At 38.0% G+C, this 12,847-nt stretch overlaps 3 protein-coding genes across 3 annotated transcripts; 1 reads left to right on the top strand and 2 right to left on the bottom strand.

The window, feature by feature from the left end:
- Positions 1–1,152: 1,152 nt before the first annotated feature.
- On the top strand, positions 1,153–2,428 carry LOC145120826 (Proteinase inhibitor, propeptide). Its single transcript, XM_079056619.1, has 3 exons — positions 1,153–1,460; positions 1,917–2,014; positions 2,133–2,428. The coding sequence occupies exons 1-3, from the start codon at positions 1,258–1,260 to the stop codon at positions 2,210–2,212; spliced, it is 381 nt and encodes a 126-aa protein (XP_078912745.1). The 5' UTR covers positions 1,153–1,257; the 3' UTR covers positions 2,213–2,428.
- A 2,427-nt stretch (positions 2,429–4,855) lies between these two features.
- Positions 4,856–6,295, bottom strand: LOC145122464 (putative receptor protein kinase ZmPK1). Its single transcript, XM_079058066.1, has one exon. The coding sequence runs from the start codon at positions 6,293–6,295 to the stop codon at positions 4,856–4,858; it is 1,440 nt and encodes a 479-aa protein (XP_078914192.1).
- Positions 6,296–11,230: 4,935 nt separating this feature from the next.
- LOC145122463 (putative receptor protein kinase ZmPK1) lies at positions 11,231–12,046 on the bottom strand. The gene has a single exon (XM_079058065.1). The coding sequence runs from the start codon at positions 12,044–12,046 to the stop codon at positions 11,231–11,233; it is 816 nt and encodes a 271-aa protein (XP_078914191.1).
- Positions 12,047–12,847: the final 801 nt, after the last annotated feature.

Genomic DNA, 12,847 nt, shown 5'->3' with positions numbered 1-12,847 from the left:
ACCCTCACCATGTTGTTGTTGTTCCATTGGTTGTTCACTTTTAGCTGAATTCTCACCTTGATTATCAACAATTTTCTTTAGGACTTGATTCATCATTGCTAATCCCAGTGTTGCTCTCATTGGAATCAGCATTAGTTTGGACCTACGGAACAAAATTTTCACCAAAAAATTATGCTCTAGTTAGAGCTTCTACAAAAGTTTTATCGTTAGTATTTATATGATTCCTGTAATTTTCTATAAAAGGAAAAATATTTTCAACAAAGGTTACATCATAAGAGCTATACATCCTTTGATTTTTCAAATTATACAGCTTGTACCCTTTTTTCCCGTTTGGATATCCAAAAAATACACATGCTCTCCCATCACATGTTACAGACAGATCTGTTTCGGGCGGGGCCTGATGGTTGTCGGGCAAGGCCCATTATATGTATAGTATGATGTGTTTTGGGGAACTCACTAAGATTTGTGATTACGGTTTTCAGTATATGTTTCAGGTACTTCTGATTCGAATGGGAAGAGCTTAGGATGATCGCATTGCACACACCATGATTTTCCGCTTTATGGACTCTAATGTACTTTTGGGATGTTTATTGATATACACTGAATACTTTATGATTTTGACAAACATGTTTGGTTGATGGATTATTCAATATAAAAACAATTTCTTTGGTTCTGAGTTTTGGAACGTTACAGTATTTTGGTTGTTTGAGTTGTTGGAAGAAGACATGTTAAGAGTTTTTGAAAAAAAATTGTGAAAGATAGAAGAATTTGATTAATGTTTGGTAAATTAAGGGTTGTAAGGTTTTATTTATAGGTAAAAAATTAAATTCAAAATTTTAAAAAGTTACCATCCAATGTTGGGATAAGAGAAAACAAGAGAGAAAAGTGCAGCCAAAACTAGTCGTGTGCACCGAGACTCCAAAGGAAACCGCAGGATGGGCTTGGTGTTCCCCTGCCACTGTGGTAAAGATACCGCCAAACCGCACCCATACCCTTTACCCTTTGGTGTAATTGTACGAATCCATAAAATAATAACTTTAGAATGAAATATGATAGTTATTTTATTCGGTTGTCGACTTGTCGTAATGCTAAAGAGAAATACTTTTACGCGTTCTTGCCGTAAATAAAATTTGCATTGATCCATTGTTTTGTAGGCTCTATACCAATCAATACCCACTTTCTCCCCTCTTTTAATCCGTCCGTGTAATTCGATTCTTCGTCGCTAAGAATACATGTAACTCTCGTTGTCTCTATAAAATGTCTCTTCAATCCCTCCTATCTTCCTCCATCATCACTCTCTCGCTAATCTCCATCATCGCTATATCATCATCTATGGCAGAAGCCGATTCATCTGTTCCCAAATCTGCATCAGCGGCAGTCCATATCGTTTACACCGAGCGACCTCAACAAGAAGATCTCGAAATCTATCACCTTCGCACCCTCTCTTCAGTCCTCGGAAGGTCTCTTCTTTTTGTTATTATTACTCCATCTGATCAATGTAGAAAATTCATAGATAAATGGATTTCCTTACGAATTCTAACTAAATTGTGTACTTCAATTTTATACAAGTTATTGATAGCAAATTTATAGACTGATTATTTATCCAATCCCGAAATTGAAGTTCGAGGTTGCAATAAGAGTCCAACGAATTAGGTCTTAAACTGAGAGCCAACATAATTCCGTTTTGATCGTGATTCTAACGAATTAGGGCTTAATAATTGGGCAAAATATTTCATTCGTAGTAAATTCGTCGCTGTTTGAATTTAGGAAGGCATCTTGTTTGAATTACGATATCAGAATTGAAGTTATTTCATTTCATTGGAATAAAACAACTGGGGCTGATAAATAGTTGCGTTTCTGTCTTTGATTTTTGAGTTTGTGTTTATTTATTGTTATTTCGTTTTACTCATTGATAGCGAGGAGGCAGCAAAAGGGGCTTTGTTGTACACGTACAAACACGCAGCTTGTGGATTTTCTGCAAAACTCACTCCTGAACAAGTTGAAGATCTTTCTAGTATGATTATTTTCCTCTTTGAATCTCTTCATTTTGGGTATTTTGTGGGAAAATTGATTGAGCCTTGAGCTTAATTATGATAACATATTTCTAATTGCTTTCGTTTTTGTTTTGATAGAACAACCAGGTGTTCTCCAGGTGGTCGAAAGCAGGACTGTGAAGCTCCATGATTCACCTGTAAAACTCTCCCACTTCTAAGATCTACAATAGGGTTGAGATTCTGTTGTCTAAAAGACTATGACTGTTTTACCATTTTAATCTGTTGTTATGTGCAAATATATAGTATATGATAATGGTTACGTTTTAGTGGTGTTACATGAGTGTTCTTGTCTTTAAATACAGGGAAAATGACTTTGAAGTGTATTGAACTATCACTTTAAACTTTTGTATATATTTAGTCATTATGTTTGTGTATGTGTACACGATTTACTATTAAACTCATAATAGTATTGTTAAAAATTAAACTCATACTAGTATTGTTAAAAACCTACCCTTGTAAATACTGCAAGTTAATGTTATTTTTTATCTGTATATGATTTACTATTATATTTTTTTTAAACTATACACCGATCATCTTCGCTAGCCATCACCATCAAATCCTATAACTACTATCCATTTTTTGCAACAAACAAGAACATAGCCTTCCGTTATCCGACAAGAAACAATTAAGTTATATTTTTCCTGGTTTGTTACTCTTGGGATCATTGTTGGTCGCTACATAGTTCATAGTGAACCGATGATTGGGTGATGAAATGTCAATCTAATTCTCCTATTAATCTCAATGCGGTTTGCTAAGGATCCCAAACATTGCATCTAGCAAAAACATGAGCGACAACGAGTGAGAAAAATGGTGTTGTCGCTGGAAGTTTCGACCCAACATGTTATGAGTAGGTGCGAGTGTGAAGCTCAATTGTGGCCTATCTTGGTTCTCCAACGATGTTTTTTCTTTCTCTGGCGAAGGATGTTTAAATGGGTGTATCCACATCTGCTGTGTTGGCCAAAAAAGATGACCGTAAAATTGATGATTGTTGAAATAGATGAAAGTGACTAAATGTATAGAAAATTTTTGTTTAATAGAAAATTTTGTTTATAGTTGGGAGTTTAATGGTGCTTTTTGAACAATAAATATGAGTTTAATGGTGTTTTTTTTTTGTACAAATAAACCAATTAGCCATGTTATGTCAAAATGAGATTTCTTGAATAATAAATGTTAGTTTAATTGTAAGTTAGTGTACGGAAAAATTGACTAAATGTCTACAATAGTGATACAATAGTGATAGTTCATGTATTTTTTAGATGTTATTTAATGTAACTTTACGTTTTTACAAATCTTACAACTATTTTTTGTTAAATAGTTATATACAAGTGGAAGTTACAACTCTTAACTATTTTTTGTAAGTATACCTCAAAGGTGTTATCTACATTACTAAGCCTAGATTATATATAATAGTAAAAGTCGTATCGGCTTATGAACAATGTTTTTTTTTCTTTTTTTTTTTTTTTTTTTTTTTTTTTTTTTTTTTTTGAGCCAACTTCAATTTAGATCCGAACTCTCCACCTCCTCTGTCACCCAATGGATGTCTTCCACAGTTACAATCAATATTCGTTTGTGATAACCATAGACCATCAACATATATTCAATATAAAACTGGTAAATAAGTTCGATTAACATGACATATTAACCATGGAAAATTATAAGGACGGTGCTTTAGTTTTTCCATTTTTTCCAATTTCATTTCAATATTAGTTCTAAGCTTTCATTACATACAATATATGTAGTGATTAACAGACTAAATTTTACAGGGTTACAAAAGGTGCTAAAATTGAAAGAAAATGACGAAGGACCGATATTACAACAACCAATACAAACTGACACATAATACAGTTGAAAAAGAAAAAGGTTTTGCAACCATACTAAAAGAAAAATGTTTTCCAACAACTTTAACATTTTGAAAGACTTACTTTTCTTTGAGGGAATACACCAAGTCTTTCTACTAAAATTTCATGTGAGAATGATTCTCTTGAATGCTTGCCTAATATTCATACCTAACATACTCTCTAATATCATTTGTAACATCCTTCAAATGCAAGTACCACAATATTGTCCATATAGAGCATCTTCTTGGCCTCACCTTAACTCTAGAGTTCTCATGAGATATGTTGTCCCTATGACTTTAAAACATGTTGTGATAGGGAAAATATCTACACTCCATATAAGGTAGTGCTTAGATCTCCTTCCCGGTGTATGTGGGATCAACGATCCCTCCCCAATGAGGCATGTAGACGTTATTTTGTTAGAGATTTCCCTAAGAAATATGTAGTTTTCTAATAGTGAAATGCTTTTGTTTTTTTAGTTGAGTCAATAGAGAGTAGTGTGCTGTCTTGAATAATAAATTGTTAGATAACATGTTTGTATGACGGATTCACATTTTCATCAATTTCTTTCCTTTTATTTTCTATTTGTTTGAGTATTGATTTTTTTTCCTAGAAGGCGGAAAGATTGATATTAAACCATGTAAAAGAAATCTAGCAAGAAACTATCTTGGTACAGGGTAATTACAAATTACAAGCTAATTAAGAGCAAGCAAAGCCAGCCAAAATTGCAAAATTGCCCGGGTTTTTTTATCCATGAAAAAAAGTTGTACTTGTTAGAAGTTAGAAATGAAAATACCACATAAGGTCCAAGGTTACAGATGAAAACGATAGGTATTTGGGTCTTATGATCTAAGGATTACGGATTACCCTCATCTTCAAATCTTATTCAATCGAATTCAAGCTCAGATATGAATTTCAGGGATCATAACTCAGAAATCATTAAGTTAACTTCATTAGTTACGCATATTATCTATAATTCTCTGGATGTTGAAGCATATTTACCACCTGCTTCATTGTTGGTCGCACCTTCCTATCTTCCTCTGCACATTGCAGTGCAATATTAACAAGATTTTCCATGGTGATCCGATCATATTCTCCACTTATCGAAGGATTTACAATCTCCTGAATCCAAGATTCCCTTCCATTTCCATTAATCCTATCTCTCACCCAATCAATAAGCGCAGGCTCTGTGTCACCATTTTCATCGCTTCTTTGCTCCTTCCCTGTAGGACTCCGTCCTGTTATCATCTCCACTATCACAACCCCATAGCTAAATTCATCGACTTTTGAAGTAATTGGAAGATTAAACACCCATTCAGGAGCCATGTAGCCTCGAGTCCCTCGAACTGTCGAAAAATTCGATTTCCCTATTCTATCCCTATCCAATAGCTTTGAAAGACCAAAATCCGCGACCTTTGGACTGTAATTTGCATCCAAGAGTATGTTATGAGGTTTCACATCGCAATGAAGAACCCACTCCAAGCACTCTTCATGTAAATAAGCTAACCCTTTAGCTGTTCCTTTCGCGATCTCGAATCTTGTCTCCCAATTGAGTTTCCTGAGACGCAAGTTTCCGGCCAATGATCCGTTCTCCATATACTCGTAGACGATAAGCCTGTGTTTTCCTTCAGCACAATATCCCCACGTTTCTATCAAATTCATGTGATTCAGCCTCCCGATTGTGCTAATCTCAGCTTGAAATTCGTCTTCACCTTGGTGATCATTAATATTCTTGAGCTTCTTGATTGTTGCAATTCGTTTATCTGATAAAATCCCTTTATACACGACACCAGTGCCACCTCGCCCTATCTCTTCGCTGAAATTATTTGATGCCTTTTTCAGCTCACTGTAGGTGAACTTCCTGAACGCTGTGGCTGCCGGAAAATAACATTGATCGGCTGTAATCGAGTGTTTACTGCTCTTATACCAGAAAAACACTATGCCAATGATCTCAATAAAACCGATCACGCATCCTAAAACAGCCATGGAGTTAAGTAGCTTGTTATGATGTTTTTTCTCGTACGATCTTATCATCGGTGTCACAGCCTGGCCTACGCAACTGACGTTTTGTTCGTTGATTGTTTTCTGATGAAATGATGACACCAACGTTTTTGGTAATTTGATATACATTGTATTGTAGAATCCCATTTGGTATCCATTATACAAAGAATTCTTCATGTAGCAATAATAGATTCCTTTATGACAATTGTATGAAAATTGGAACCCTTTGCAAGTGCAATCATCTAAGCAATCTTTCTTGCATGAATCGAGAGTGTAGTTGGGGTGATACCGGATATCGTAGCCATAGAATTCTGCTTGGGTAAGCTTGATGAAACCCTCGTTATCTGGACTACAACCCTCGAATTCAGGTGCACATCCGTAACTCCAATCTTCAAAATTCACCATCTTGTAGCCATGTAAGCAAATGCATCTCCTACCTGCATCTTGTGAATAAGTACAAAGACTATTTGGTCCGCAAATACCATGAACCCTACAAGAACGGGAAACAGCTTGCCATTGAACTTGCCATTCCTTTCTCGTTTGATGTTCAATGAAACTACACTCTTAGATTACCATCGATGTCGATCTTCATCATGTTGGCGAGAGCTTAATGGGATAAGACTTATCCTAATTAATAAGATTTGTTGTATAAGTTATCAGATCCTAGTTTATCGTTGTAACCTGTATCTTAGGAAGTTTGTTGATATTATTTGTGTATATAACCATGTACCAGTCGATTAATAAAATACACTTGGAAATCATTCCACAAAATCTCTTCTCTTGCTCTCTGAGTAACATGGTATCAGAGCAATAAAAACCTCGAATTCCTGATCTTCTTAATCGTTGAATCAGTGAACGAATCCCACGAAGTAGCCAAACCCTACGAAGTATTCGAATTACCATGGGAAACGAAGGCGACACCCCTGGATCATCCTCATCGGTGATTGTGCAAAACGTTCAAGATGCCCCATTTCTAACAGGGGTTATTCTCGATGATACCAATTACCCGTTGTGGTCTCAACTCATGGAGATGCGCATCGGGGCTCGTAACAAATCAGGGTTCATCACTGGTACCTCAGTGAAACCCTCCGTGAATGAAAAATCGATTGAAGCATGGGTCACTGATAACAACCGGGTCAAGAGCTGGCTCATTGATTCTATGAATCCTAACCTAATGCGCAGATTCATCCGCCTACCAACTGCAGCAGGAATTTGGGAAACAGCGAAAAAGACATTCTATGATGGGTCGGATGAAACCCAATTGTTCGAATTGAACCGAAGATCCTTCAATACTCGCCAGAATGGGAGATCGCTACCTGCGTACTACAATGAATTGGTAAGTATCTTTCAGGAAATTGATGCTAGATCAATATCAGAGGGGGGGGGGGGACTGTCGAGTCAACAGTAGCCTCAAACAAAACTCAATCAAGGTTTCGTGTCCACATATTTCTGGCAGGCCTTGATCACGAATTCAACCAAGCACGAAGTGAAATTCTCAGAAAAGACCCACCACTTACCCTTGAATCTTCATACGCCTATATCAGAAAGGATCATAACCAGCGTCAGTCCATGGAAGATCCCAAAATTGAGGCAGATAGCAGGGTCCACTTTACTTCTCGAAATAGGCCTCTGAATCCCAAAGTGAAGACCAACAAGAGCAACTCTCTTACCTGCACTCATTGTGGGGAAGATGGACATTCAAAGTCAAAGTGTTATGAGCTTATTGGATACCCTGAATGGTGGGATTTCTCAAAGAAACCCAGGAAGCGAATAGTTCAAGCTGCAACAATCAAGACTCCTCAAAGTGAAGAATCAACCACTCCAGTTGCAGCCCATACTACTACTGATCCGGGTATGTCACTAAATAATCAAAGCAAACTCTCAAAACAATGGGTAATTGATACAGGGGCAACGGATCATATGACAAATGATCCTTCAAAATTAATCAAAAAAACCGAACCCTCACAAACGAATGTTAAAACTACAAATGGAGAAATGGCACCTGTAGTGAGTGAAGGAACTGTAAAAGTAACAAAGTCTATGGATCTTGATAGTGTCCTTGTAGTTCCTTCATTATCTTCGAATTTATTATCTGTCAGCCAGATCACAGAAGCACTAAACTGTTATGTTATCTTTTGGAAACATGAATGTGTCTTTCAGGATATGGTAACTCATCATACTCTTGGCTATGGTACTAGGCGGGGAAGATTGTACTACCTGGACGAGAATCACCAAAGCCAGGCGTATCATACAGCAGTAATGGAAGTGAATAAGTCCTTAGCAATGTTATGGCATCGTAGGCTAGGACATTTGTCTTTTAATTACCTTAGAAAGCTTAAACCTAGTTTGTTTTCAAATGTATTGGATAATGATTTGAAGTGTGGTGTTTGTGAGTTAGCAAAGAACACGAAAATCTCATATGCTTCTAGTGATAATAAAACTTCAATTCCTTTTATGAAGATTTACTCTGATGTATGGGGCCCCGCCCCCATACCCACTCCTGATGGATCAAAATACTTCGTAACATTCATTGATGAAAGTACACGAATGACATGGGTGTCACTCCTTAAGCATAAAGGAGAAGTATTTCAGGCGTTTACAGAACTATATAACACCATTAAAACAGTGTACAGAAGGGAAATTCAAGTGCTCCAATCTGATAATGGAGGGGAGTACATAAATTATACCATGAAAAACTTCTGTAAACAGAATTTGATTCGCCACCAAACGTCGTGTGCAAGGTCTCCCCAGCAAAACGGATTGGCAGAGAGGAAAAATCGACAACTTCTTGAAGTTGTTCGAGCCTCTCTATTTGATATGGAAGTACCCAGGAAATTCTGGGGTGAAGCATTACGATCAGCTGCCTATCTCTTGAATCGAACACCATCAAAAGTGCTAGGCTTTCAAACACCGCTACAGAAGCTACGAGAACTCACTGAAATATCACAAACTGATGGCCTTGAACCATGCATTTTTGGCTGCACTGCATATGTATATCAGAATTTGGGAAAGTTGGAACCAAGGTCTGTGAAATGCATGTTTCTTGGATATGCAGATGCAAAGAAAGGGTATCGGTGTTTGGATACAGTTGAAAATAAGGTCCATGTTACAAGGGATGTTTCATTTCATGAAACTGTTCCTTACTTTGGTCATGGGTGTTCTCTTCAGGGGGAAAAGAACGCAGAAGTAGAAACCCACGACTTTGATGAAGAAATTTCAAGCTTTCAGTTAGAGAATGAAGAAGATGATACAGAGTGTGTAAATTCAAGTCAAGACACGCCTAGTACCGATGTCCAGCCAGAGTCTAGCATGAATGAAGAACCTGAATCTAGCCGGAATGTTGAACAACACGTACCAGATACTAACACACCAGATGTCGTTCTTGACACTGGTTCTTTGAGTGATTTTATGCAGGATGATGAAGAATTGGAGGACACAGTACATGGAACCAATGTGGAGGAAATAATCGAAAGACGGTATCCAGAGAGAACTAACCGAGGCCAACCAAAGAAGCAATATGTACCTGATATTAAAGCGAGGTCTAAGTATCCCATTGGGAATTTTGTATCACATCATCGTTTGTCAGAGTCACACGCACTACGAGTGGAGAAACTGTCCAACATTGTGATCCCAAGATATGTACACGAAGCATTAGAAGATGAGAAATGGAAAAGGGCAATGAATGAGGAGATGGAGGCACTACAAAAGAACGAGACTTGGGAGTTAGTATGTCTTCCGAAGGGAAAGAAGACGGTGGGATGCCGGTGGATTTACAACATAAAATTGGATGAGAAAGGGAATGTAGACAGATACAAGGCCCGCTTGGTTGCAAAGGGGTACACACAAAAATACGGCATTGACTATGGTGATACTTTTGCCCCAGTAGCCAAGATGAACACAATTAGGGTGTTGATTTCCATTGCTGCAAACAGAGACTGGCCATTAAGACAATTTGATGTACAAAACGCGTTTTTGAATGGTTACTTGGAAGAAGAGGTGTATATGGACCCCCCACCGGGGACAAACAGTAAAGGGAAAGTATGTAGACTGAAAAGGGCCCTATATGGATTAAAACAATCTCCCAGAGCATGGTTTGGGAGATTCTCGACCTTCATGAAGAAAATAGGATACCGACAAAGTGATGCTGATCACACTCTCTTTGTTAAAGTAAGAGGAGGAAAGGTAACTGCACTAATCGTGTATGTAGATGATATGGTCATAACTGGAGATGATAGTGAAGAAATCGACAAGTTAAAGAAGGTCCTTGCAGCAGAATTCGAACTGAAAGACTTAGGTCACCTCAAATATTTCTTAGGCATAGAAGTATCCAGGTCTAAAGCCGGTATAAACTTATGCCAACGGAAGTACATATTAGACCTCCTTGCTGAAACAGGAATGCTCGACTGTAAACCAGTGAACACTCCCATTGAAACTAATCATAACTTGCAAATTGATGAAGGTCAAGTACCAACGAATAAGGGAAGGTACCAGAAAGTGGTAGGAAAACTGATCTATCTAGCTCACACACGACCCGATATTGCATATGCAGCCAGTGTGGTTAGCCGTTTCATGCACGCACCTGGAGAACAACACATGAGTGCTGTTAATCGAATCTTAAGGTACCTGAAATCATCTCCTGGAAAAGGCTTGTTCTTTAGACGAAATGTGAAAACTGATGAAGAATTAGAAGTAAGCGGGTACTCAGATGCTGATTGGGGAGGTGATAGAATGGATGGGAAGTCCACTTCTGGTTACTTTACGTTTGTAGGGGGCAATTTGGTAACTTGGCGGAGTAAAAAGCAAAAAGTGGTCTCACGATCAAGTGCTGAAGCGGAGTTTCGTGGAATGGTACATGGGATATGTGAACTTTTGTGGATAAGGAGAATTTTACTTGATTTGGGAATTGTCTTGAAGGCACCTATACAATTGTATTGTGATAATGAATCAGCAGTAAAAATAGCCAACAATCCGGTTCAGCATGATCGAACCAAGCATGTTGAAATCGACCGACACTTCATTAAGGATCACCTAGAAAAGGGAAATGTGAAACTGCCTCATGTAGCATCAAGTGAACAGCTAGCTGACATGCTGACTAAAGCTGTGTGTGGAAGGATTTTCGAAAGCTCTCTAAGCAAGCTGGGAATGGTGGATATCCATTCTCCACCTTGAGGGGGAGTGTTGGCGAGAGCTTAATGGGATAAGACTTATCCTAATTAATAAGATTTGTTGTATAAGTTATCAGATCCTAGTTTATCGTTGTAACCTGTATCTTAGGAAGTTTGTTGATATTATTTGTGTATATAACCATGTACCAGTCGATTAATAAAATACACTTGGAAATCATTCCACAAAATCTCTTCTCTTGCTCTCTGAGTAACACATCATTCTTTGGGGTCCAATTCCATAATCAGCCGAGAAAAATTCAAGACCATCTGATGACTTGAATCCACCATCTGAATTAAGGCTTGCTCTTCGATTGTATACATACTGGTATCTCCCAACTTCCCAAGGTAGAAAGCGGGGATCAGGCCAGAAGACGCTACTGGATACTGAACCTTCATAATGAAGACGAAGAATGCTATCATAGTCATCAAAAAATAGCTTATAGAAACCCGAGGCGTAATTTGTAGAACTTCTTGAAGAAACAAGTTGTGTGGTCGTAGTTAAGGGTTGATCTGGAAGAAGGGTATCTGCTGGATAATCAAAGCTTTGCCAAAGAGATTGTTCTCCTTCAAAAAGGATAAGGTTACATGTGTCATGGAGTTCTAATTGCAACGAATTAGAAGAGGTTGATTTTGTGTGGGTTGACCAAGTAATGTATTGCTCAGCATTTGTTAAAGCAAGATTGCCATCTTCAAATAATATAAGCTTCGAGTATTTTCCATTTACAGGTGCATCTCGGTTAGCCATCCAGACCACTGTGGGACCCCCAGTCGTTGGTTGATCCGTGAACCACACAGCAAAGCAAAAAGCATTCTCTCCGACCTGATGAAAACCTGCTGTGAAAAGCCCATTTGCCGAAACTAAAACGTCGTCGTCATTTTCTACAGATAGAGATGAGCCTCCTTTAAAGCTATGGACAGAGAAGAGGAGGTAGGAGAGGAAGAAGAAGAAGATGGAATTTTTGTGGAGACGAACAAGAAATGGTGCCGCCATGATTTTGGTCGTGTATATTGACAGATTTATTGATCTAAAGATAACCGCCGAATCATCATCCAACGTTTGAGAGGGTATAAATTTGGTTAATCTGAGGTTATCGAACGTTGTCTATACAGATGAGCAAATTGGATAGGTGTGTTTGTTTGTAGTGAAGACAGTTGGCACAATGTTAAGACTGTATTAGATATTATTATATATTGATGGATAATTGTTGATTGGGATGTATTTATCTTTTCCTATTGTTTAGGTCTAGTTCGTTGTTTTCTGATTTCAATATTTAAACTTCTTGTTTCTCACCTTAAGTGATTATCAATCAATAACGGAATGTTTCTCTGATACCATCGGAATTTTAGATGGTATCAGAGCGGGTTTCAAAATCTCAATCTTGAAGAATGACAGGAAGCAGCGGACCAAAAGACAAGACGAGTTCAGGGGAGAATTTATGAACGAGAATCGATCATAGTTCCCCTTTCTATCTTCATCCTTCTGATTTCCCTAAGCAACTACATGTGAACGAGGTTCTCACAGATAATAATTATGTCGATTGGTCACAAGAGATGGAGAACTTTCTCTTTGCCAAGAACAAATTCGAGTTTATCGATGGGACGATCAAGAAACCTGAAAAGGGATCTGCAGACTACATGCCCTGGATGCGTTGTGATGCGATGTTGAAGGGTTGGCTCGCTACAGCCATGGAGAAGAACATACGCAACAGCGTAAAATATGCGAGTACTGCGTCCGAGATGTGGTCAGATTTACGTGAAAGATTCGGAAAAGAAAGCTCACCTAGGGCATACG

The sequence above is a fragment of the Lactuca virosa genome, chromosome 6 (assembly GCF_052849685.1).
Source record: "Lactuca virosa cultivar CGN04683 chromosome 6, Lactuca_virosa_CGN04683_v6, whole genome shotgun sequence".
Taxonomy (NCBI): Eukaryota; Viridiplantae; Streptophyta; class Magnoliopsida; order Asterales; family Asteraceae; genus Lactuca; species Lactuca virosa.
This window is presented reverse-complemented; position numbering and strand designations above follow the sequence as displayed.